At 43.4% G+C, this 25,180-nt stretch overlaps 1 protein-coding gene across 1 annotated transcript in view; it reads right to left on the reverse strand.

Moving 5' to 3' along the window:
- CrzR (corazonin receptor) overlaps positions 1-25,180 on the reverse strand; it is a 42,423-nt gene that overhangs the window by 5,588 nt on the left and 11,655 nt on the right. The window contains exons 2-4 of the mRNA XM_069301402.1: positions 8,852-9,035; positions 1,976-2,172; positions 598-734 (exon numbers count right to left, since the gene is read on the reverse strand). Of these exons, the coding sequence (XP_069157503.1) occupies positions 598-734; positions 1,976-2,172; positions 8,852-9,035 (518 nt within the window). The remainder of the gene's footprint in view (positions 1-597; positions 735-1,975; positions 2,173-8,851; positions 9,036-25,180) is intronic.

The raw sequence follows: 25,180 nt of genomic DNA on the forward strand, positions 1-25,180 counted from the left end.
ATCATAATATTTAATATTTATAAGATTTATTGATGACAACAATTGCTCATAATAAAACTTATTGATGACAGCACTTATTTATGAAACACGTATTGTTGGTAACACTTACTGATAACAACATTTACTGATGATAGCACTTGATGATGATAACACTTAATGATGATAGCACTTATTGATGATAACACTTAATGATGATAGCACTTATTGATGATAACACTTAATGATGATAGCACTTATTGATGATAACACTTAATGATGATAGCACTTATTGATGATAACAATGATGATAGCACTCACTGCTGATGATGAGAGTGTACAGTGATGACTGTGGCGCTTGCTTGTGTTGATGTTAACTGAGGGAGGAATCAGGAGTGAACTAATTGATGGTGATTGTTATACCGTGTTGATGATGATGATGATAATGATGATGATGATGATGATGATGATGATGATGATGATGATGATGATGATGATGGTCTGTACATGGTTGCTATGATGGTGCGAAAACGACTAATAGTGTCGTTCAAGGCCATTATGATTGATGGTAACATGAGGTTGATGAAGATAGCAAGACTAGCAGTGGGATGAGACGTGTACCTGTTGATGATGATGAGGTTAAAGGAGGCCTTGCGTCGATGGCAGCGACACAAGTGGAAGGCGCCATAGATGAGTGGATTCACCAGGCTGTTGGACATCCCGAAGAAGAAGATGCCAGACTGCAACTCCGCCGCCACCTGTCCGTTCAAGAGGAGAACCATAGGATCTTTATAGTGAAGCTCATTCAGCTATAGTTCGTGTGAAGCTTTTTGAACTATCGTGTGCACGTTATTAAGCTTTTCACCATAACTCACGCGCATGTGGAGGACTTATGGTGAGATTATGCTCAATTTTTACACATTAAAAAAATTTAATTTAATTTTTTAGCAAATCTGCCGTCATTGGCCACTTAAAACTGCAAAAAAACACGTGAATTACACACACACACACACAAAGATTTTTGGAGGTCAAAACAATTAAAATAACTGATCAGATTTCGTTCAAAATACTTAAAGGACAAAAAGTATGTGGCTCTGAATTCTATCCATAAGGATGGGCTAATGAAAGGACAACTTAATTAAACATTTTCTCACCGTGTGTGAAGATTCTGTAATAAATTGCAAGGCTCGTTAGGGAACAATTTGTCGAATGGGAAAACTGCCGTCATTGGTGGAACCCCAAAATTACAGCAATAAATTATGCCCAAGAAAATGGAAAATTAATGGCAGCCACAGTCAGGAAAATTACCCTGGTAGATTCCAAGCCTTAAAATGGCAGAAGCAGTTACAGAATTTTGTCCTGACTGCAAACCATTCTTTTGTTAAGGAATGAATCATTATTTATCAGATGAAAATGGTAAAAATATTTATTACATATATATATATTTTTAAAGTTCCATTTTTGAGCTTTTCGCTTCGAGTAATTAGCGGTGCAGAAACGAGATAATTTGAGGGTAATATTTTAGCACTAACTCCCTCGCTAATTGGCAAAGCCAAAGTGAGGGCAGACACGATCACAGAAAACTACCGTCTATGTAAATGGAGAAAAAAGAGAATATGCGTGAGAGAGAGAGAGAGAGAGAGAGAGAGAGAGAGAGAGAGAGAGAGAGAGAGAGAGAGAGAGAGAGAGAGAGAGAGAGAGAGAGAGAGAGAGAGAGAGAGAGAGAGAGAGAGAGAGAGAGAGAGAGAGAGAAGAGAGAGGGAGGGAGGGAGTTATCAGGAGGAAGGCACCAAGCCATTACGACTATAAAAGCCCTTGGAATGGATCAGGATAAGGAATTGTGTGTGAGAGATAGATAAAGAGACAGACAGACAGACTGACAGGCAGACAGACAAAGACCAAAATAAGGAGAGTGACACATAGGAGCGTGATTTGAATTTACTAAACAATTTACGAGTTCCAACAACAATGTCGTGACATCAACAGTGGATAAACTCACATTCTCTTCCACTTGCGTGAACATGAAGATAATCATCATCATGTAGTAGGGCGTCCAGCAGATGACGAAGGCCAGCACAATCACTACAGATATCCTCAGCGCCCTCATCTTCGCCTTCCTCAGCAGCCGGCGACGGTTGAATTCTGGGCAAGTGTTCCCTAAAGTGGTTCGCTCGCTCCTGAACACTTTCTCGCTCTCTATGTGGAAGATACGAAAAACGAAGTCATGGATGAGGACAATACTTTCTATGTGTCGTTCAGTTCTAGCAAATTTCAGGACCTCTGTGTGCCGGAATGTAGGTCGGTGTCTTGCATTATAGAAAGATGAAAACAAAGCTTTGGACTGCTAGTGTTCTGATCTCAGTTTTAAACAGCTAAGGAGAGGTATTGATTTTAGGAAGGATTTCAACATTGGACCAAAAAAAGCACACGCACGCACGCGCGCGCACACACACACACACACACACACACACACACACACACACACACACACACACACACACACACACACACACACACACACACACACACACACACAGAAGATTCAGAGGAATGCCACAAGATTGGTCCCGAAACCGAGAGGAATGAGCTACGAGGAAAGGCTAAGGAAGCTGAACCTCACAACCCTGGAAAACAAAAGAGTAAGGGGAGACATGATAACCACCTACAAAATTCTCAGGGGAATTGACAGGGTGGACAAAGACAAACTCTTCAGCACGGGTGGGACACGCACAAGGGGACACAAGTGGAAACTTAGTACCCAGATGAGCCACAGAGACGTTAGAAAGAATTTTGTCAGTGTCAGTAGTTAACAAATAGAATCCATTAAGTAGTGTTGTGGTGGAGGCTGACTCCATACACAGTTTCAAATGTAGATATTACAGAGCCCAGTAGGCTCAGGAATCTGTACACCAGTTGATTGACAGTTGAGAGGCGGCAGGACCAAAGAGTCAGAGCTCAACCCCCGCAAACACAACTTGGTGAGTACAACTAGGTGAGTACACACACACACACACTCACACACACACACCACACACACCACACACCCACACACACACACACACACAGATGCCCAGACCCCATTCGCCTACCAGGCACTCCCAGGCACCCCCCTAGCACCCCCCCACTCGCCCCCACAGCCCCCACTTGCCCCCCAGACACCCCCCAGTTCCCCCCAGACCCCTGGTGAAAGGGGGAACTCTGACACCCGAGTTTCCAAGAAGAGTCTCAAGGTTTGGTACACCAATGCTGATGGGGTAGCCAATAAAGCAGAAGAGATAAAAGAAAGAGTTAGTGAGGCAGACCCAGACATAGTGGCAATAGTGGAAACTAAAATAAATGGCATGATCTCGGATGCAATCTTTCCAGAGGGGTACCAGGTGATAAGAAAAGAAAGGACACAGAGACAGGGAGGTGGAGGGGCACTACTAATAAAGCGGAAATGGAAGTTTGATGAGCTGGAAAATCCGGGTACCAATGAAAGCACAAGCTTCATACATGGAACCCTGACAGTGGATGGGAAGAAGATTGTAATCTTGATACTCTACAATCCCCCACCAAACAGTAGAAGGCCCAGGCAGGAGTACGAGGACAGCAACAAGACATGTATGGATGAACTGCAGAGGGCAGCAACTTTAGCGCATAGAATGAGAGCGAAGCTGCTGGTCATGGGGGACCTAAATCACGGAGAGATAGATTGGGAAACGAGGAATCCCCATGGCGGGGAGGAGACCTGGGGAGCGAAGCTGGTAGACGTTATTGACAGGAATTTCCTAACACAGCATGTGAAAGAAGATACTAGGGAAAGAGGAGGGGATACGCCCAGCCTATTAGATCTCATTATCACTCAGAATGTAGAAGACATCGAGCAGTTGGAACATGAAATACCACTAGGAGCTAGTGACCATTGTGTCCTAGCCTTTGACTACATGATGGAGCTTAAAATTGTGACCAAAGGACAAGAGGTCCGGGAAAGGAGACTTGATTACAGAAAAGGGGACTACAGAAGGATAAGGGACTACCTGGGAGAAGTGCAGTGGGAGGAAGAACTTAGAGGAAAAACAGTGCAAGGTATGATGACCCAAGTCATATTGAAATGCAAGGAGGCTGAAGATAGATTTATTCCAACAATAAAGAAAAAAAGCAGGAGGGAATATAATAACCCATGGTTTAATAGACAGTGTCAGGAAGCAAAGGTGAGAAGCAGGAGGGAGTGGAGGAAGTACAGAAGACAAAGGACAGAGGACAACAGGATTAGATGTAACAGAGCTAGGAATGATTACATTAACATAAGACGAGTGTCGGAAAGAAATTATGAGAACGATATTGCAGTCAAAGCGAAAAAGCAACCAAAATTACTACATAGCCATATAAGAAGGAAGATGTCGGTAAATGACCAAGTGACAAGACTGAGGAAAACAGAAGGGGCATATACAGAAAGCGACAAGGAAATCTGCGAGGTACTGAATGCAAAATTCCATGGAGTGTTCACTACCGAGCCTGAGCAGCTCCCATTGTTAGAAGAGATTACCCAAGATGAAAGACTATCAGATATAGAGGTGTCAGCAGAGGATGTAATGAAACAGTTGACAACACTGGATGCAAATAAAGCTGTTGGACCAGACAAAGTATCACCGTGGATACTTAAAGAGGCAGCGCAGGCTCTCAGCGTGCCTCTGGCAATGATCTTCAATGAGTCACTTATGTCGGGAGAATTGCCCAGTTGCTGGAAGGAGGCAAATGTCGTACCGATTTTCAAAAAGGGGGATAGGGAGGAGGCACTTAACTACAGACCCGTATCACTGACAAGCATCCCCTGCAAAATACTTGAAAGAATAATTAGGCTAAGACTTGTTGAGCACCTGGAGAGCATTGGGTTTGTAAACAAGCACCAACATGGGTTCTGGACAGGGAAATCATGCCTAACAAACCTTTTAGAATTCTATGATAAAGTAACAAGGATAAGGCAGGACAGAGAAGGCTGGGCAGACTGCATATTTCTTGACTGCCAAAAGGCCTTTGATACGGTACCGCACATGAGACTGCTATACAAACTTGAGAGGCAGGCAGGAGTAAGCGGAAAGGCCCTAGTATGGGTGAAGAACTACCTAACAGGAAGGAGCCAGAGGGTAATGGTAAGGGGCGAAAAGTCGGACTGGCGAACAGTAACAAGTGGAGTACCTCAAGGATCGGTGCTGGGACCAATCCTCTTTCTAATTTACGTAAATGATATGTTTACAGGAGTGGAATCATACATGTCAATGTTTGCACAAGACGCAAAATTAATGAGAAGAGTTGTGACAGACGAGGATTGTAGGATCCTCCAAGAGGACTTACACAGGCTGCAGAGATGGTCAGAGAAATGGCTACTGGAGTTTAACACCAGTAAATGTAAAGTTATGGAAATGGGATCAGGTGACAGGAGACCAAAGGGACAGTACACAATGAAGGGGAACAGCCTACCTGTAACGATTCGAGAAAGAGACCTGGGAGTGGATGTGACACCTAATCTAACTCCTGAGGCACATATAAATAGGATAACGACAGCAGCGTACTCTACACTGGCGAAAATTAGAACTTCATTCAGAAACCTAAATGAGGAAGCTTTTAGGGCGCTTTACACTGCCTACGTGAGACCCGTCTTAGAGTATGCCGCGCCATCATGGAGCCCCCACCTGAAGAAACACATAAAGAAACTGGAGAAGGTTCAGAGGTTTGCGACGAGGCTTGTCCCGGAGCTACGAGGGATGGGATATGGAGAGCGGCTGAAGGAACTGAACCTTACGACACTAAAGAAAAGAAGGGAGAGAGGAGATATGATAGGGACATATAAAATACTCAGGGGAATTGACAAAGTGGAAATAGATCAAATGTTCACACGTAATAATAACAGAACGAGGGGACATGGGTGGAAACTGGAAACTCAGATGAGTCACAGAGATGTTAGGAAGTTTTCTTTTAGTGTGAGAGTAGTAGAAAAATGGAATGCACTTGGGGAACAGGTTGTGGAAGCAAATACTATTCATACTTTTAAAACTAGGTATGATAGGGAAATGGGACAGGAGTCATTGCTGTAAACAACCGATAGCTAGAAAGGCGGGATCCAAGAGTCAATGCTCGATCCTGCAAGCACATATAGGTGAGTACATATAGGTGAGTACACACACACCACACACACACACACACACACACACACACACACACACACACACACACACACACACACACACACACACACAGCATGGCCCCAGCATGGCCCCATGGCCCCAGCATGGAGCCCGTACCTTGTCAAGCACAAGACGAAGCTGGAAAAAGTCCAAAGGTATGCCACTAGACTAGTCCCAGAACTAAGAGGCATGAGTTACGAGGAAAGGCTGCGGGAAATGCACCTTACGACACTGGAAGACAGAAGAGTAAGGGGAGACATGATCACAACCTACAAAATCCTCAGAGGAATCGACCGGGTAAACAAAGATAAACTATTCAACACTGGTGGGACGCGAACAAGGGGACACAGGTGGAAACTGAGTACTCACATGAGCCACAGAGACGTTAGAAGGAACTTTTTTAGTGTCAGAGTAGTTAACGGATGGAATGCATTAGGCAGTGATGTGGTGGAGGCTGACTCCATACACAGTTTTAAATGTAGATATGATAGAGCCCAGTAGGCTCAGGAATCTGTACACCAGTTGATTGACAGTTGAGAGGCGGGACCAAAGAGCCAAAGCTCAACCCCCGCAAGCACAAATAGGTGAGCACACACACACACACACACACCACACACACACACACACACCACACACACACACACACACACACACACCGCACACACACACACACACACACACACACACACACCACACACACACACACACACACACACACACACACACACACACCACACACACACACACACACACACACACACACACACACACACACACACACACACACACACCACACACACACACACACACACACCACACTACACTACACCGAGGTACTTTATAAACAGTTGTGTGAAGTAATTTATAATTTTTACACCAGGAGTAATAAATGCTGAACTCCATTGTAACTCGGCCACTTTCTCTCCTCTTAACGACTCACTGTTTCTGATACGACTTCCAGAGACTTAACCAACTTCTCGTTCCTCGGACCGGCATGCAGTTCTCTCAAGGTAAGTCTCCCCTTTCCCCTCTCACTCTCTCTTCCCCTCCACACCGCCCCCCCTCCCCTCTCACTCTCTCTCTTTCCTTCCTCCTCTCTCTTTCCTTCTCATGCTTTACCTACTAGGGTTCACTAGAAATAGTGCTGATGTTTCCAATGAGACTGCTAGCTATAACCTGCAATCCTTCATCAACACATTTCAATGGCGATCCTAGAAAATGATGGAATTAAAACCATTTTATATGCCTTTAAATCAAATCCATCTCTTGTATGTGTTAAGGTTCAAGGGCAATCAGGATCATAGAATACAGCATAAAAAAATTAAATGATGTAGCTCTCTCAAGTTGACATTTCATAGTCAGGGACCAAGCACACTGCTCTACGGAACGCTGGTCCTGGTTGATTGCCTTTCAAATTCTGCTCTATTAATAAGCTACTCCTAGAGTCTGATCTTGAAAGTAGACCAAAATTAACTGCAGATTGAAGCCTCAGATTCCAAGTGATTTAGACTTCGTCACACAGGAGATCCGTCTATCTGCTTACAAACCACTAAATATTTATCCATCGTGGTATAATCACGATGGCTATATTATTATCCATTTATTTCAATACATATATTATATATTATATATTATATTATTAATATATTATAATATATTATAATAAAATATTTTATTATTAGTATTTTATAATTATAATAATTTTATATTATTATATAATATATTATTAATATATTATTATCCAATTATTTCAATACATCTAAAATGATTGTCAGATGTATACCATAAAAGAAATTCAATCGTAAAAATGTTCATGAACAGTTGGGTCGACATCGCACCTGTTTTGTCGCACCTGTTTTAGAGAGAGAGAGAGAGAGAGAGAGAGAGAGAGAGAGAGAGAGAGAGAGAGAGAGAGAGAGAGAGAGAGAGAGAGAGAGAGAGAGAGAGAGAGAGAGAGAGAGAGAGAGAAAAAATAAAACGTAAGCTCAACTAGGTGAATACACACCCACACACCGTTCTGACACCAAAATATTTACATAGTTCCCGAGCACCTGATAATGACTCGCTAGCCCTCTCTCTCTCTCTCTCTCTCTCTCTCTCTCTCTCTCTCTCTCTCTCTCTCTCTCTCTCTCTCTCTCTCTCTCTCTCTCTCTCTCTCTCTCTCTCTCTCTCTCTCTCTCTCTCTCTCTCTCTCTCTCTCTCTCTCTCTCAGTCTCTCACACTCTCTCACTTTATCTCTACCACTATATCTCGCTATAGCCCTGCTCTACGTGTTTACGTAACCCTGCAAGGAGAAAATTATAGTTTTACCTTTTATTTTATCAAGAGAAAAAGACGTAAATCAAGACCCATACAAAAATAGATTCACGATAAGCATATACAATAGGTGAATCGAAGGGTTGGGGATATAGCATGGGCATTAAACTCTGATCAGGCCATAGGATCCACTGCTCTGAGAAATGGACGGACGGAAAGGAGACACTGCTATTCTTGTCTGAATATAAATGAGGATTTGTGGGTGGACGGAGAACGGTCTGCAGCCGCATGCAAATAGTACAATATTAGAGACACAGATCTCTCAGTGTCTGTGTGGACCTCTGCCTACTTAATGTGGGAGAGATCCCTCCCCCCTTACAGTGCAGAGAGAGACCCCTCCCCTGCGTACTTACTGAAGAGGGAGAGAGAGAGACTCCCTTCCTCTTCCCACTTACTGTGGAGGGTGATGAATGTGGAGACGTAGGTGACGAGGAGGACGAGGAGAGGCAAGACGAACATACAGACGAGGCTGAAGATGCCGTAGACCTGCTCCAGCCAGGCGGGAGAGTACAAGCCGTAGGTGACACACTGGTAGAACTCCTCGTAGAAGGGACCTCTCACCACGTGGAACACCAGCGCCTGGGATAACAGAGTACACACACAATTTCAGTCGTAACATAGGTTCGACATAGGTATAAATTTGTTATTTCTTGGTATTTAGTCCAACACAACCCAATTATATTCAGTGCACACATGTGATTGTATACATGGCACCCAGGTGGCTCAGCACACTGCAGAGGGGGCTGTATACACCACAGGTGGTGGTGGTGATCTTCGCAACATCACTACTGAGAGCGTAGGAGAGACTTGTATGCATAATACATACAAAGTAAGCAGAAATGCTGCATTTTCTGTTGAAATAAAATGGCTTCTGTTAAAATAGAATCCTGTAAACCCATATCAACGTATGTGAACCCCTGTAAACCCTTGTGACACTCCCACCTGTGAACCCCTGTGAACCCCCCTGTGAACACCTGTGATCTCACTAGATCTTTCAGAACCTGCACATAGACGAACTGATAAATAGTTTTCTATTCATCAGCTGTAGTTTTCTCAGATGCTGGGAAACATCATCTATCTAAGAAATAGATGCTGAGTTAGACTTTATCAAATAAGCTGATTTTTTTTTTTTTTTTAGAAAATTATAATTATTAGGAAAAAGTGTTAAGCCAGTGTGACTATATAGCTGTTGTAAGTGATACGAGAACAGGATAGGACCTGGGATACGAGGACGGAGGGGAAGGAACAGTGCTTAACCACTTGGACCATTGGGGGATCGAACGCCGACCTGCAAGAAGCGAGTTCGTCGCTCTACCGACTATACCAAGTGATTTCTTAATCTTTCACAAAATAAAATTGATTGATAAAAATATAAATTGCTGACACCGATCTGCAAATTGCAGACAGTTATAAAGCACTGACAGGCGATGTATAACTTGCTGACAATGATGTATAAATGGCTGACAACCATGTATAAATTGCTGATAATTATAAAGCACTGGCAGAGATGAATAACTTGCTAACAACGATGTATAAAGTGCTGACAACGATGTATAAAGTGCTGACAACGATGTATAAAGTGCTGACAACGATGTATAAAGTGCTGACAACTATATATAAGACTTGAAACAATGTATAAGGAGCTGACAGCGATGTATATATAAAGCGGTGACATCAATGAAGTAAGACGTGTTTATTTATTGGATTTAAATAGTCGCTCCTATTTATTGGATATAAATAGAGGCAAAACAAATCCACAAGGGCCGTGATGAGGGTTCGAAACTACGTCCGAGAGGAGCCTAGAAGCGCCTTGATCGAGTGTGCCTCGTATGGGCCTAAAGGTTTTCTGCAGTTACCTTCATTCGTATGTTCTCATGAAACCATGTATAGAGCGCTGAAGCAATACACAAAGCTCTGATTACAATGCATCACGCTCTGCCACCGCTGTATATAATACAGGCAACGCTGTATAAAGCTCTGTAAACTATGTGGATGTTTTCATGCCCGAAACGCTTTGCGTAATAGTGGCTTTAGGCATTGTATGTACTAGCTTTACCTATAAGTCAACCAATCTTTGTAAAAATTTCTTGTATGTATGTACCTTACCTAAATAAACATTTATTTATTTATTTATTTATTTATTTATTTATGTATAAGCGGTGACGACGATGTTGTATAAAGCGCTTTATACAACGACATGGTAAAGCAACAAGCTCCAAGTTGTTGTTTTACTCTTTGCTTTATTTCAAATAAATAATTTCCTAGTTTTTAAACACAGAAATTGCTCCCACATTTGGCAAACAAAAAATGTTTATTACTTTTTATCACGCCTGGTTAACTTCCTTAATGGCGCTAATTTAGTCTTTATTTTTGTTGGCTCCGGCAGATATTGTCTTGTACGCGGCGAAATTTTCAGAATTTTCCAGCCGAGGATCCTGGAGCCGTGTCAACAAGGTGTTGCGCAAGCACCTCGGTCCTGGAAACGATCGCTGACGCTATATATATTGTGTGGGGATGGGCACGTATTGACGAGAGCCGGTGGTTGAGCGGACAGAACACTGTACGCGTGATCCTGTGGTCCCGGGTTCGATCCCGGGCGCCTGGTAGAAACAATGGCCAGAGTTTCTTTCACCCTGATGCCCCTGCTACCTAGCAGTAAATAGGTACCTGGGAGTTAGTCAGCTGTCACGGGCTGCTTCCTGGGGATGGAGGCCTGGTCGAGGACCGGGCCGCGGGGACACTAAGCCCCGAAATCATCTCAAGATAACGTGCCGGTGGGCGTTCAATCCGTGACCGTCCAAGTGGTTGGGCACCATTCTTTTCCTCCGTCCAATCCCAAATCCTTATCCTGACCTGTTCCCGCTGCTATATAGTCGTAATGGCTTGGCGTTTTGATAATTGATAATATCCACTTGTACATCGTAAACACTTACGAAACCTGTACATCTATCAACAATCTTGACGGCATTATTTACATTTATTAAACAGTTTGTGAGCGCCGAAGAGCCACGATGTTATCTATAACAATAATTACCTTGGCTGGTGAAGTCTCACAAACTCGTAAAATCTTGAATAAGTGTTGACCAAACCGTCATGATTAAGGAAGGATATACAGGTTTCGTAAATGGTTGCCTCTCCAGAAGTTTGGATGGTAACACGATGTGGTTACCGGGTTTTCAAGCTAACTGTCCAGGTATGGTGGTCATTGAACGGGGGGGGGGGGGGGGAAATGAGTGTCGTCGACTGGTATACGTGGAACTTGCACCACGGTCAAGCTCTTGCACCACTGTCAAGCTCTTGCACCACTGTCAAGCTCTTGCACCACTGTCAAGCTCTTGCACCACAGTGAAGCTCTTACACCATTGCACCACTGTCAAGCTTTTGCACTGTCAAGTTATAAAGCACTGACAGGCGATGTATAACTTGCTGACAATGATGTATAAATGGCTGACAACCATGTATAAATTGCTGATAATTATAAAGCACTGACAGAGATGAATAACTTGCTAACAACGATGTATAAAGTGCTGACAACGATGTATAAAGTGCTGACAACGATGTATAAAGTGCTGACAACGATGTATAAAGTGCTGACAACGATGTATAAAGTGCTGACAACGATGTATAAAGTGCTGACAACGATGTATAAAGTACTGACAACGATGTATAAAGTACTGACAACGATGTATAAAGTGCTGACAACGATGTATAAAGTGCTGACAACGATGTATAAAGTGCTGACAACGATGTATAAAGTGCTAACAACGATGTATAAAGTGCTGACAACGATGTATAAAGTGCTGACAACGATGTATAAAGTGCTGACAACGATGTATAAAGTGCTGACAACGATGTATAAAGTGCTGACAACGATGTATAAAGTGCTGACAACGATGTATAAAGTGCTGACAACGATGTATAAAGTGTTGACAACGATGTATAAAGTGCTGACAACGATGTATAAAGTGTTGACAACGATGTATAAAGTGTTGACAACGATGTATAAAGTGCTGACAACGATGTATAAAGTGCTGACAACGATGTATAAAGTGCTGGCAACGATGTATAAAGTGCTGACAACGATGTATAAAGTGCTGACAACGATGTATAAAGTGCTGACAACGATGTATAAAGTGCTGACAACGATGTATAAAGTGCTGACAACGATGTATAAAGTGCTGACAACGATGTATAAAGTGCTGACAACGATGTATAAAGTGCTGACAACGATGTATAAAGTGCTGACAACGATGTATAAAGTGCTGACAACGATGTATATATAAAGCGGTGACATCAATGAAGTAAGACGTGTTTATTTATTGGATTTAAATAGTCGCTCCTATTTATTGGATATAAATAGAGGCAAAACAAATCCACAAGGGCCGTGATGAGGGTTCGAAACTACGTCCGAGAGGAGCCTAGAAGCGCCTTGATCGAGTGTGCCTCGTATGGGCCTAAAGGTTTTCTGCAGTTACCTTCATTCGTATGTTCTCATGAAACCATGTATAGAGCGCTGAAGCAATACACAAAGCTCTGATTACAATGCATCACGCTCTGCCACCGCTGTATATAATACAGGCAACGCTGTATAAAGCTCTGTAAACTATGTGGATGTTTTCATGCCCGAAACGCTTTGCGTAATAGTGGCTTTAGGCATTGTATGTACTAGCTTTACCTATAAGTCAACCAATCTTTGTAAAAATTTCTTGTATGTATGTACCTTACCTAAATAAACATTTATTTATTTATTTATTTATTTATGTATAAGCGGTGACGACGATGTTGTATAAAGCGCTTTATACAACGACATGGTAAAGCAGCAAGCTCCAAGTTGTTGTTTTACTCTTTGCTTTATTTCAAATAAATAATTTCCTAGTTTTTAAACACAGAAATTGCTCCCACATTTGGCAAACAAAAAATGTTTATTACTTTTTATCACGCCTGGTTAACTTCCTTAATGGTGCTAATTTAATCTTTATTTTTGTTGGCTCCTGCAGATATTGTCTTGTACGCGGCGAAATTTTCAGAATTTTCCAGCCGAGGATCCTGGAGCCGTGTCAACAAGGTGTTGCGCAAGCACCTCGGTCCTGGAAACGATCGCTGACGCTATATATATTGTGTGGGGATGGGCACGTATTGACGAGAGCCGGTGGTTGAGCGGACAGAACACTGTACGCGTGATCCTGTGGTCCCGGGTTCGATCCCGGGCGCCTGGTAGAAACAATGGCCAGAGTTTCTTTCACCCTGATGCCCCTGCTACCTAGCAGTAAATAGGTACCTGGGAGTTAGTCAGCTGTCACGGGCTGCTTCCTGGGGATGGAGGCCTGGTCGAGGACCGGGCCGCGGGGACACTAAGCCCCGAAATCATCTCAAGATAACGTGCCGGTGGGCGTTCAATCCGTGACCGTCCAAGTGGTTGGGCACCATTCTTTTCCTCCGTCCAATCCCAAATCCTTATCCTGACCTGTTCCCGCTGCTATATAGTCGTAATGGCTTGGCGTTTTGATAATTGATAATATCCACTTGTACATCGTAAACACTTACGAAACCTGTACATCTATCAACAATCTTGACGGCATTATTTACATTTATTAAACAGTTTGTGAGCGCCGAAGAGCCACGATGTTATCTATAACAATAATTACCTTGGCTGGTGAAGTCTCACAAACTCGTAAAATCTTGAATAAGTGTTGACCAAACCGTCATGATTAAGGAAGGATATACAGGTTTCGTAAATGGTTGCCTCTCCAGAAGTTTGGATGGTAACACGATGTGGTTACCGGGTTTTCAAGCTAACTGTCCAGGTATGGTGGTCATTGAACGGGGGGGGGGGGGGAAATGAGTGTCGTCGACTGGTATACGTGGAACTTGCACCACGGTCAAGCTCTTGCACCACTGTCAAGCTCTTGCACCACTGTCAAGCTCTTGCACCACTGTCAAGCTCTTGCACCACAGTGAAGCTCTTACACCATTGCACCACTGTCAAGCTTTTGCACCACTGTCAAGCTCTTGCACCACTGTCAAGCTCTTGCACCACTGTCAAGCTCTTGCACCACAGTTAAGCTCTTGCACCACAGTTAAGCTCTTGCACCATTGCACCACTGTCAAGCTCTTACTACACCATTGTGAAGCTCTTTCTCCACCATGAACCTTTGGCACCACCGTGAAACTGACGCAGAACCAGCAGAATTATGCATTTGGTTCCGACCTGAGAGATGGTTATTCGTCAATATTCTCTGGAGGATGGAAGGAAATACGTGTTGGTGTATAAACAATACGTATTAATAAATAAGCTATGTGTATTGGTGTATAAGCAATACGCATTGGTGTATTAGCAACACGTATTGGTGTATAAGCAATACGCATTGGTGTATTAGCAACACGTATTGATGTATAAGAAATATTTACTCACACGAATTTCGTACACTACACTGCTGGTCTCAGAATCAGTTCTCTTGGATCCTCCACTATAAACAATCCTGTGGTTTAGCTTAACCAAAAGCGTCAGACTCTAGGTTAACCAATTAACCTACCAATTAAGGTAACCAATTAAGGTCTGTCGGCCGTCTATCACTCCATCAAAGGAAGACGTAATGTATGGGGGGCTTTGATAGGGCTGGTAAGAGCCCGACTTGTTCATAAGTATTAGGCCCATGAAGCGTCAATATTGCGATGGTTTTAATTTCCCTAAACCACAGCATTTTTGGCGCTGGGGTCAAAAGTGTAAATAAAAAAAATACAATGAATTATTTTACAATCATTTACAGCACATTAATCCTGTAGCATAGTTGTCCAGGAAGTCGATTCATAATTGCAAGAACTATTGTTCAATTCATCCGGCAGGACAGTGGTACTTTTCCCTAACACCTGATGCGGCTGTTCACCTAGAAATAAATAGATATCTGAAAGATAAACAACTTTCGTGGGTTGCATCCCGAAGGTGGTCAGTAGTTGACCTAAGTTGAGGGGGGGGGGGGAAGGGAGACCTTGATAAGCCTAACAGCGTTCCTGTCCTCAACTATATAATTGAAACTCTACTCACGAAAATAGTGAGTTCTGTATTCGTTTAAAAAAAATTCTCTGTGATTGGCAATCGTGCATTGAAATATGTCGTACGTTTTGCAACAACATATCTTTGTGAAGGATCCTTTTGTCTTTACACGATAACAAAAACATTATATACAAACATATGCTAGAAAAGGAAAAAATCCAGCGGTAGATAGCATCAATTGCTCAATATATTTGACTTCTATCCAAAGAAAAGCAATTCGCATCAAAGTAATTGAAACAAACATATCTTTAAGTAAATATTAAAATTGTCCTTCAGATAACAACTGAATAATAGCGTTGCAAAATACAACGCTTATATTTAGCTTTGAAAAAATTAATTTTACAAACAAAATATTATTATAATTATTTTTTTTACATTCAATAAACCTAGAACTGTTCTGCTATGCTGATTTGTGCTGGAAAATTAATTTACAAAATAATAGATCATTAACAATTTGTTGTCTCTTTATCCTATTGTTTCCTTTTCCCTTCTCTCTGTCTCTCTGTCTCTCTCTCTGTCTGTCTGTCTGTCTCTCTGTCTCTCTTTTTCGTTCTCTCTCTCTCGTTCTCTCTCTCTCTCTCTCTCGTTCTCTCTCTCTCCCCTCCTCCAAACATAACGTAAATACTCTGCTAATCTTGTAGTATACTATTAAGGCAAGTGTTGCCAACTATCTGGGATCCATTTAAACCACATGAACTCCGCCAAACACAAACTTTAAAAGTGTAGAACCCAAAATAGCTATGAAAGAATTTTGTATTAAAAGTTCGAAGATTTATCCCAGATATAAAGTTTTCTCGCACCATTTGAAGACACTGTGAGGGAAGATATGCAATAAAAAAGATTGCAATAAACTAACTCGTCCACTTTATCCCCTCTTTTAACCCGATTTGTTAGAAAAGAAATCTCCGGATGAATTAAATGTATAATTGATGTCGTTGGCATAAATAATAATAATAATAATAATAATAATAATAATAATAATAATGATACATAGCGAGTAATCACACTAACATGATGTGTGAATGAGAAAATCAGTAGGGGTTGTGTCGAGGATTCGAACCTATGCAGTGGGTATTCCCACGCACAAGCTCTAGTTAACTAGACCAAGACATGGTCAAACACAACATCTTTTTCTTATTTTAGGCTACTGAGTCCCCTCCAAACACACACACATTATATATATATATATATATATATATATATATATATATATATATATATATATATATATATATATATATATATATATATATATGGGAAAGTGTTCTAAAGTTGTATACTTAACTCTCGTGTTTAGGAGAGTTGTGCCTTAAGCATAGACACTGTGTCTTCCCATATTAACAGGGACTTGATGAAATTAACGTCTAAATGACCCCTCACTTGCTCTAGTGCTCTTGGGAGGTGGTGATCTTTGGTGTATTTAAATACTCCGAAATTACCATCTCTTTTAAGGGTCTGAGCGGGTGGTGGAGCGGGTTAAGGCGTACCTGTTATGCCAGTTGCTGGAAGGCTTCTGTGCTGGCTAGGGTTCGAGTCTCCTGGTGGGAAAGTGTTCTAAAGTTATATATATATATATATATATATATATATATATATATATATATATATATATATATATATATATATATTATATATATTATTAAATATGACAGAAAAAGTAAGATTAATAATTCTAACACGAATTTTCTCGATCTTTCTTACGTTTCTTTTCACTGTTGATGGTAATTCAAAGATCAATTCTCCAAAATTCATTTTTATTTCTAGTCTGACGCAACACTTGAGCGCGTTTCGTAAAACTTTTTACATTTTCAAAGACTTTAGTTTACACAAACACACACAACTTTAACTGAATAGAGCTTAAACATCTTTCGAGTTTTTATACCTATATTTGGGTGAGGTGACATGTTACAATAGTTTTGGATGAGGTGAAAATAAACTTTTAACACAAAACAGAACACGAAACAATGAAATACAAACAGGTATTAAAAGTAGGTAACTGCAGAAGGCCTATTTTTATTGGCCCATATTTGTTGATGCTTCTATATTGGAGCGGAGTCTTGAAGTGGGTAGAATATAGTTGTGCATTAATTGGCTGTTGATTGCTGGTGTTGACTTCTTGATGTGTAGTGCCTCGCAGACGTCGAGCCGCCTGCTATCGCTGTATCTATCGATGATTTCTGTGTTGTTTGCTAAGATTTCTCTGGTGATGGTTTGGTTGTGGGAAGAGGCTATATGTTCCTTAATGGAGCCCTGTTGCTTATGCATCGTTAAACGCCTGGAAAGAGATGTTGTTGTCTTGCCTATATACTGAGTTTTTTGAGGCTTACAATCCCCAAGAGGGCATTTGAAGGCATAGACGACGTTGGTCTCTTTTAAAACGTTCTGCTTTGTGTCTGGAGAGTTTCTCATGAGTAGGCTGGCCGTTTTTTGGTTTTATAGTAAATTGTCAGTTGTATCTTCTGATTTTTGTCTGTAGGGATAACGTTTCTACTGACAATATCTTTCAGGACCCTTTCCTCGGTTTTATGGGCTGTGGAAAAGAAGTTCCTGTAAAATAGTCTAATAGGGGGTATAGGTGTTGTGTTAGTTAACACAACACTATCACCACCACCCCACAAGAACATAACCACCACCCGGGCCACCACCCCACACCAACATCACCACCACCCGGGCCACCATTACACGCCGACATCACCACCACCCGGGCCACCACCCCACACCAACATCACCACCACCCGGGCCACCATTACACGCCGACATCACCACCACCCCACACCAACATCACCACCACATGGGCCACCACCCCACACCAACATCACCACCACCCCACACCAACATCACCACCACCCGGGCCACCATTACACGCCGACATCACCACCACCCCACACCAACATCACCACCACATGGGCCACCACCCCACACCAACATCACCACCACCCCACACCAACATCACCACCACCCGGGCCACCATTACACGCCGACATCACCACCACCCCACACCAACATCACCACCACATGGGCCACCACCCCACACCAACATCACCACCACCCGGGCCACCACCCCACACCAACATCACCACCACATGGGCCACCACCCCACACCAACATCACCACCTCCCGGGCCACCACCCCACACCAACATCACCACCACATGGGCCACCACCCCACACCAACATCACCACCATCCCACACCAACATCACCACCACCCGGGCCACCACCCCACACCAACATCACCACCACATGGGCCACCACCCCACACCAACATCACCACCATCCCACACCAACATCACCACCACCCGGGCCACCACCCTACACCCACATCACCACCACCCGGGCCACCACCCCACACCAACATCACCACCATCCCACACCCACATCACCACCACCCGGGCCACCACCCCACACCAACATCACCACCATCCCACACCAACATCACCACCACCCGGGCCACCACCCTACACCAACATCACCACCACCCGGGCCACCACCCCACACCAACATCACCACCATCCCACACCCACATCACCACCACCCGGGCCACCAATACACGCCGACATCATCCCAATTTCCCTTACAATTTCCACATGAACCTCAGGACCAACCTCCAAATCAACTCTCCCCCATTTGTACGATAGTTTTTTGTTTAATCAGCGAATAAACCATTTGAATCGTTATTTCCGGTTTATGAGATAAAATATTCCACGAAACGTTTTTTAGCGCAAACTTTTGCGGGACACAATCCAATTTGTTGAGTAAAAAATAAAATGTGTTGTTTGGATAAGGGGGAGTATGAAATAACACAAACCTTTTATGCTACGCATTTGTTGCAACTTTCTCTCTCCCGTCCATAGGGAGTGAGTGGTATAGGAACGGCCTAGCTTTATATAAGGTCGGGGCTCGATTCCTGGTTTCCATATCTAAGGTTTCTTGTCAATATAATCTTCCATGTAATATATTGCTGTGGCCCAGCGTCGCACGTGTGTTTCTGAGCCACAACAACCTTTCCCTGTCTCCCAGTCCTCTCCACTATTGCCCCCCCCACTCCCGTCCCCACGTCCTCCCACCATTCCCAACTCCCCCGTCCCCTCGTTCTCCCCGCCATTCCTCACTCTCACGTCCGATGCATTCCAAAATGATCTGAGGTTCCCATCATAAAATTGGGAACATCGAATGATCTGATGTTTCCATCACTGAAATATAAGAAAAACAGTTTAAAAAACGAAATGAAAAACAATGTAAAAATACAAAAATAAAGTATACTCACGAAATGAACAGTATGGTAAACAACGTAGCTCATTTCCAACGCAATGTCACACAAACTAATTAAATCAAAATGAAAATAAATCGAAATCCATGAAAATTCAATTTACCAATGCAATAAAAAATATTGAAATGTAATCATAACATATTTAGTATAGAGTGTTTTGCTCTTACGTGCAACAGATGGCACTGTTTTTCAAAAAGAAGCATTGTTTTTACCTGTCACAGGTGTGGCATCACAATTAGTTATATAAAAACCCGTGCATATTCGAATGGAACGTTGTGTCAAAATTACCAAAGCAATCGGTGAAGGACTTTCGGAGATTAGCAATTTTGAACAAACGAACAAGAGAAATCTCAAACGAAGAGAAATTATCTCAAACGAAGAGAAATTATCTCACGCCTTAGGTAGCTAGCTATTCTCACTATGTCATGGAGACGGTAAATTCCTGAGACTTCATTACAGCGTTGACCATTTAGCTAGATCCTAAGATCCGTGTCGCTGGAGAGAGCGCAGCACGCTGTCACAGAGGGGGTACAACTGGCCACACACACGACGACGGCATGTCGACTGGATGGGAGTGAGTAGAGTACTGTTACTGCTCACGTTCCCACCAGTACTCATTGCCTCGCCCGGTGATTCTGATTGGTTATCAGAATTCCCGCCACCGGACGAGCCAAGCCGTGCTGATCGTTAACAACCCTCATGGTCGTTACCTTCGTTCTCATTGCAACATTTTAGGTGGAAAACATTACTCTTAAAGCTTGCAACTTCTACCTTGATGCGACGTAATAACACGACGAACATCTTCGCGTTACAGATTTTAACATTATTATCCAGAATAGATTAAATGTTCGCGAAAGCAGCAAAATAAGTTAAATTGTATGTGCCGATACCGTAGGCTTTTTCGAATATTTCCTCTCTCCGAATAGTTCCTACCTCAATATGTAGGAACTCAACACCACCCGTGCCAACACCACCCGTGCCACCACCACCCGTGCCACCACCACCCGTGCCACCACCACCACCCGTGCCACCACCACCCGTGCCAACACTACCCGTGCCACCACCACCCGTGCCACCACCACCCGTGCCACCACAAACCCGTCAAGAGCCATCTGTCTTACTAAGTCACCAAAGCTGTGAAAAAACTTACAGAAAAAAGTAATATGAAAAAAGGTTTTCTCTAGGTTTGTAAAGATGATAATAGAAATTGTTTGTTTTGGCGTGGGAGGTTTCCTTGGGACCTATGTTGCCCACAAGTTTCACGAGGCACTCCCATGTCTCCCAGGGCCCTCATTCTTTGCGTACGCCATCATGGACTGCCTTGCTGACCAGGAGGACGATGACCTACAGGACGATGACCTACAGGACGAAACCTGGCAGAGCGCCACCCGGCAGAGCGCCACCCGGCAGAGCGCCACCCGATAGGACGCCACACGCCAGGACGCCACCAACGGGGACCAGAAAATGATCCAAGGGGACCGGAATGCCACAAAGGTGATGCATAACGCAACAGAAAGCGTATAAAACCTCCCCAAAGTGCCCCGGAACTCTACCCATGAGACCTGAAAACGGTCTAGTGGTGTTCTGGGCCTGAACAGCACTGGCCTACGTCCAGAACACCAGTAATGAGGCAAAGAACGCCACCAGGGGACCCCAGAACCACACAGAACGCCACCAGGGGACCCCAGAACCACACAGAACGCCACCAGGGGACCCCAGAACCACACAGAACGCCACCAAAGGGATCCAGAACGCCGCCAACGGAGTCCGGACCGACGCCAAGGGCGCCGCAGACCATCACAGGCTCGGGCCGCGCCCACAATCACGATCTTATATATTTTTTTTTAAGTCGCTGTAAGTCTCCTGTTGCTTGTTCTTAAGTTTCTGTAAGTCTCCTGCTGTTTGTTCTTAGGAACTGTGCGTCTCCTGCTGCTTGTTCTTAAGTCGCTGTGCGTCTCCTGCTGTTTGTTCTTAAGTCGTTGTGCGTCTCCTGCTGCTTGTTCTTAAGTCGCTGTGCGTCTCCTGCTGCTTGTTCTTAAGTCGCTGTGCGTCTCCTGCTGCTTGTTCTTAAGTCGCTATGCGTCTCCTGCTGCTTGTTCTTAAGTCGCTGTGCGTCTCCTGCTGTTTGTTCTTAAGTCGTTGTGCGTCTCCTGCTGCTTGTTCTTAAGTCGCTGTGCGTCTCCTGCTGCTTGTTCTTAAGTCGCTGTGCGTCTCCTGCTGCTTGTTCTTAAGTCGCTATGCGTCTCCTGCTGCTTGTTCTTAAGTCGCTGTGCGTCTCCTGCTGCTTGTTCTTAAGTCGCTATGCGTCTCCTGCTGCTTGTTCTTAAGTCGCTGTGCGTCTCCTGCTGCTTGTTCTTAAGTCGCTGTGCGTCTCCTGCTGCTTGTTCTTAAGTCGCTGTGCGTCTCCTGCTGCTTGTTCTTAAGTCGCTATGCGTCTCCTGCTGCTTGTTCTTAAGTCGCTGTGCGTCTCCTGCTGCTTGTTCTTAAGTCGCTGTGCGTCTCCTGCTGCTTGTTCTTAAGTCGCTGTGCGTCTCCTGCTGCTTGTTCTTAAGTCGCTATGCGTCTCCTGCTGCTTGTTCTTAAGTCGCTGTGCGTCTCCTGCTGCTTGTTCTTAAGTCGCTATGCGTCTCCTGCTGCTTGTTCTTAAGTCGTTGTACGTCTCCTGCTGCTTGTTCTTAAGTCGCTGTGCGTCTCCTGCTGCTTGTTCTTAAGTCGTTGTACATCTCCTGCTGCTTGTTCTTAAGTCGCTGTGCGTCTCCTGCTGCTTGTTCTTAAGTCGCTGTGCGTCTCCTGCTGCTTGTTCTTAAGTCGCTGTGCGTCTCCTGCTGTTTGTTCTTAAGTCGTTGTACATCTCCTGCTGCTTGTTCTTAAGTCGCTGTGCGTCTCCTGCTGTTTGTTCTTAAGTCGCTGTGCGTCTCCTGCTGCTTGTTCTTAAGTCGATGTACGTCTCCTGCTGCTTGTTCTTAAGTCGTTGTACGTCTCCTGCTGCTTGTTCTTAAGTCGTTGTACGTCTCCTGCTGCTTGTTCTTAAGTCGTTGTACGTCTCCTGCTGCTTGTTCTTAAGTCGTTGTACGTCTCCTGCTGCTTGTTCTTAAGTCGCTGTGCGTCTCCTGCTGCTTGTTCTTAAGTCGATGTACGTCTCCTGCTGCTTGTTCTTAAGTCGTTGTACGTCTCCTGCTGCTTGTTCTTAAGTCGATGTACGTCTCCTGCTGTTTGTTCTTAAGTCGTTGTGCGTCTCCTGCTCCTTGTTCTTAAGTCGCTGTGCGTCTCCTGCTCCTTGTTCTTAAGTCGCTGTGCGTCTCCTGCTCCTTGTTCACCATCTTGACGTCGTGTGTAATGAAGATCTGCACAATCATTTAGAGTGAGAATTATGTGGATTAATTATTAATGCAAATGATAAATTGTGATAGAGTACTTCTTGCAGATCCGATAAAGGCCGCCTGAAGTCAAGAAATTCTATTAAGTTGTCAATAAAGCTATTTCGTTAGGTTATTTCTTACTGATGTACGTCAGTGGTTTCCCCGGTTAGATCATTTAAAAGTGTTGAAATGTCTAGAGAAGCTAAATGAACATGACAAAGACCAGTTTCGTTCGTTCAAGACCTGAAAATTAGTCACTCAGCGGACTGAAACGTCGTCTAGGAAATGAGGACGTTTCAGTCAGCCCTTGACTATTATCAAGTCCTATTAAGAAAAGGCGGAAAAGGAGTAAAAATTTGGTAAGAAATGGAGTGGAAAAAGGTTATGATCACAACAATCAACAAAGGAAGTATAATATAAAACGATTCCATACCAATATTTTTTATATGTTATTGTTTAGTTAGTTTTACGGAATTTGACAATTTTTATATATATGTCTGTTTTATACTTAATTTTTTTTTTTACCGGGGGAGGGTTTCTTCAGTTCTTCTCGGAGGTACTGTTTGTAAGACGCAATATTTGCTTTGTTTCATTACCATTCTCTAACGTTGCCAAACTCCGCGTTACTACAGCGTTGCTTAGAGAAGCCCAGCCTGACATCATGGACCATTAACGCGATCAAAAACAAAAAAAATAGTTCAGATGTGTTCGCAGTTTTGGATATTTCTTCTACTAACGATGCGTTAAGACAGACTAGGAATTATGACAGGGACGATGGGCGTCGACCTGGATAGAGGAGGAAAGGAATCTTTTTGACCTGTTCCTTAATGATAAAATTTCTGACAATTTGCTCTATGGGGGATACTAAAGCTATTAAACCTTTTATGCAGTTAAGAAATTTACACGAGCACATGAGTGAAGCAGATTTTGAAAGTAATCTCATATAAATATTTGTAAAGGAGCAAACATCTGCCGTATAAAGAATAACACCAGTATGTCAGGCAGGCACAAGCGGTGACATGAAGCACTTCATGTGAGTGTGAGGGAGAGGAAAGTTTAAATTAATTTAGGGAGATTCAGCGCTGTTTACGTGTACTAATATACACGTAATTCAGTACTAATGTTACAACCCATTATCATCTGCAACTGCCTCTTACCTCCGCCTCCCATTTCCCATATCCTTTATTGCCTCCTTCAACGCCGCCTTCTTCTCCATCTTCTGCCTCTCTGGTTCTTAATTCCCCATTACCTATATCCAGTATTTCCCTCCTACCTCATCATCGTCACCTCCTCATACCTTGCCCCCCATTCCCTCCCACTCACCATCTCTTTACCGCCTCACCTACCTGCTCTCATTCTTTCCAACGAAGCCTTGGAGGTCGAGACCCTCATAAAGTAGACCTCATGGACCCAGGGCACCAGGCACCCGCCGTGGGAAGACAGGAGTTGAGTGAGTGCCACCTGTTCTCTCCGAACATGGATAATCTCTTCCTTAAAGAATCACTTGTTCAGACGACTCTCATTAGTAGTAACAGGTTGAAGTAACGCTAAAATCAACGCTCAATGACAACGACGGCAAAAGATTTCGCTAATGTTAAATTATACTTCCAAATGAAATATAGTTATATTGTGGCATTCCGGTCATATGATACATAACGGTAAGAAGTCGAGTTTAGTGAATAAATAATAGAAGTCGGAGCTGGTTACAGGAGGTGATGAGTAAAGACGTCATGCTGCATAATAACAGATTGGTGGAATGGTGGCACATTGGGGGGGTGGTAGCTGATCAGCTGTATCAGACACCAGTTCACGTGTACACGTTTAGATACGAGCATGAGGAGGAGTTGTGGGTTTGTTGCATCAAGCCAGCTCCTTATTTCCCCTGCAGTAGTAGGCATCCTGCAGTCTCCGGAGATTATGGCGTTGCGCTCTGGTTGTCGAGGCTGACAACCCTGCAGTATCCTCACTTTATCGTGTGTTAATAATGGCCTGTACTAATGACCGTATTGGTAGTGAAGTGTTAGGTTGTTAGGTGCTCTTTCTGTG

The sequence above is a fragment of the Procambarus clarkii genome, chromosome 5 (assembly GCF_040958095.1).
Source record: "Procambarus clarkii isolate CNS0578487 chromosome 5, FALCON_Pclarkii_2.0, whole genome shotgun sequence".
Classification (NCBI taxonomy): Eukaryota; Metazoa; Arthropoda; class Malacostraca; order Decapoda; family Cambaridae; genus Procambarus; species Procambarus clarkii.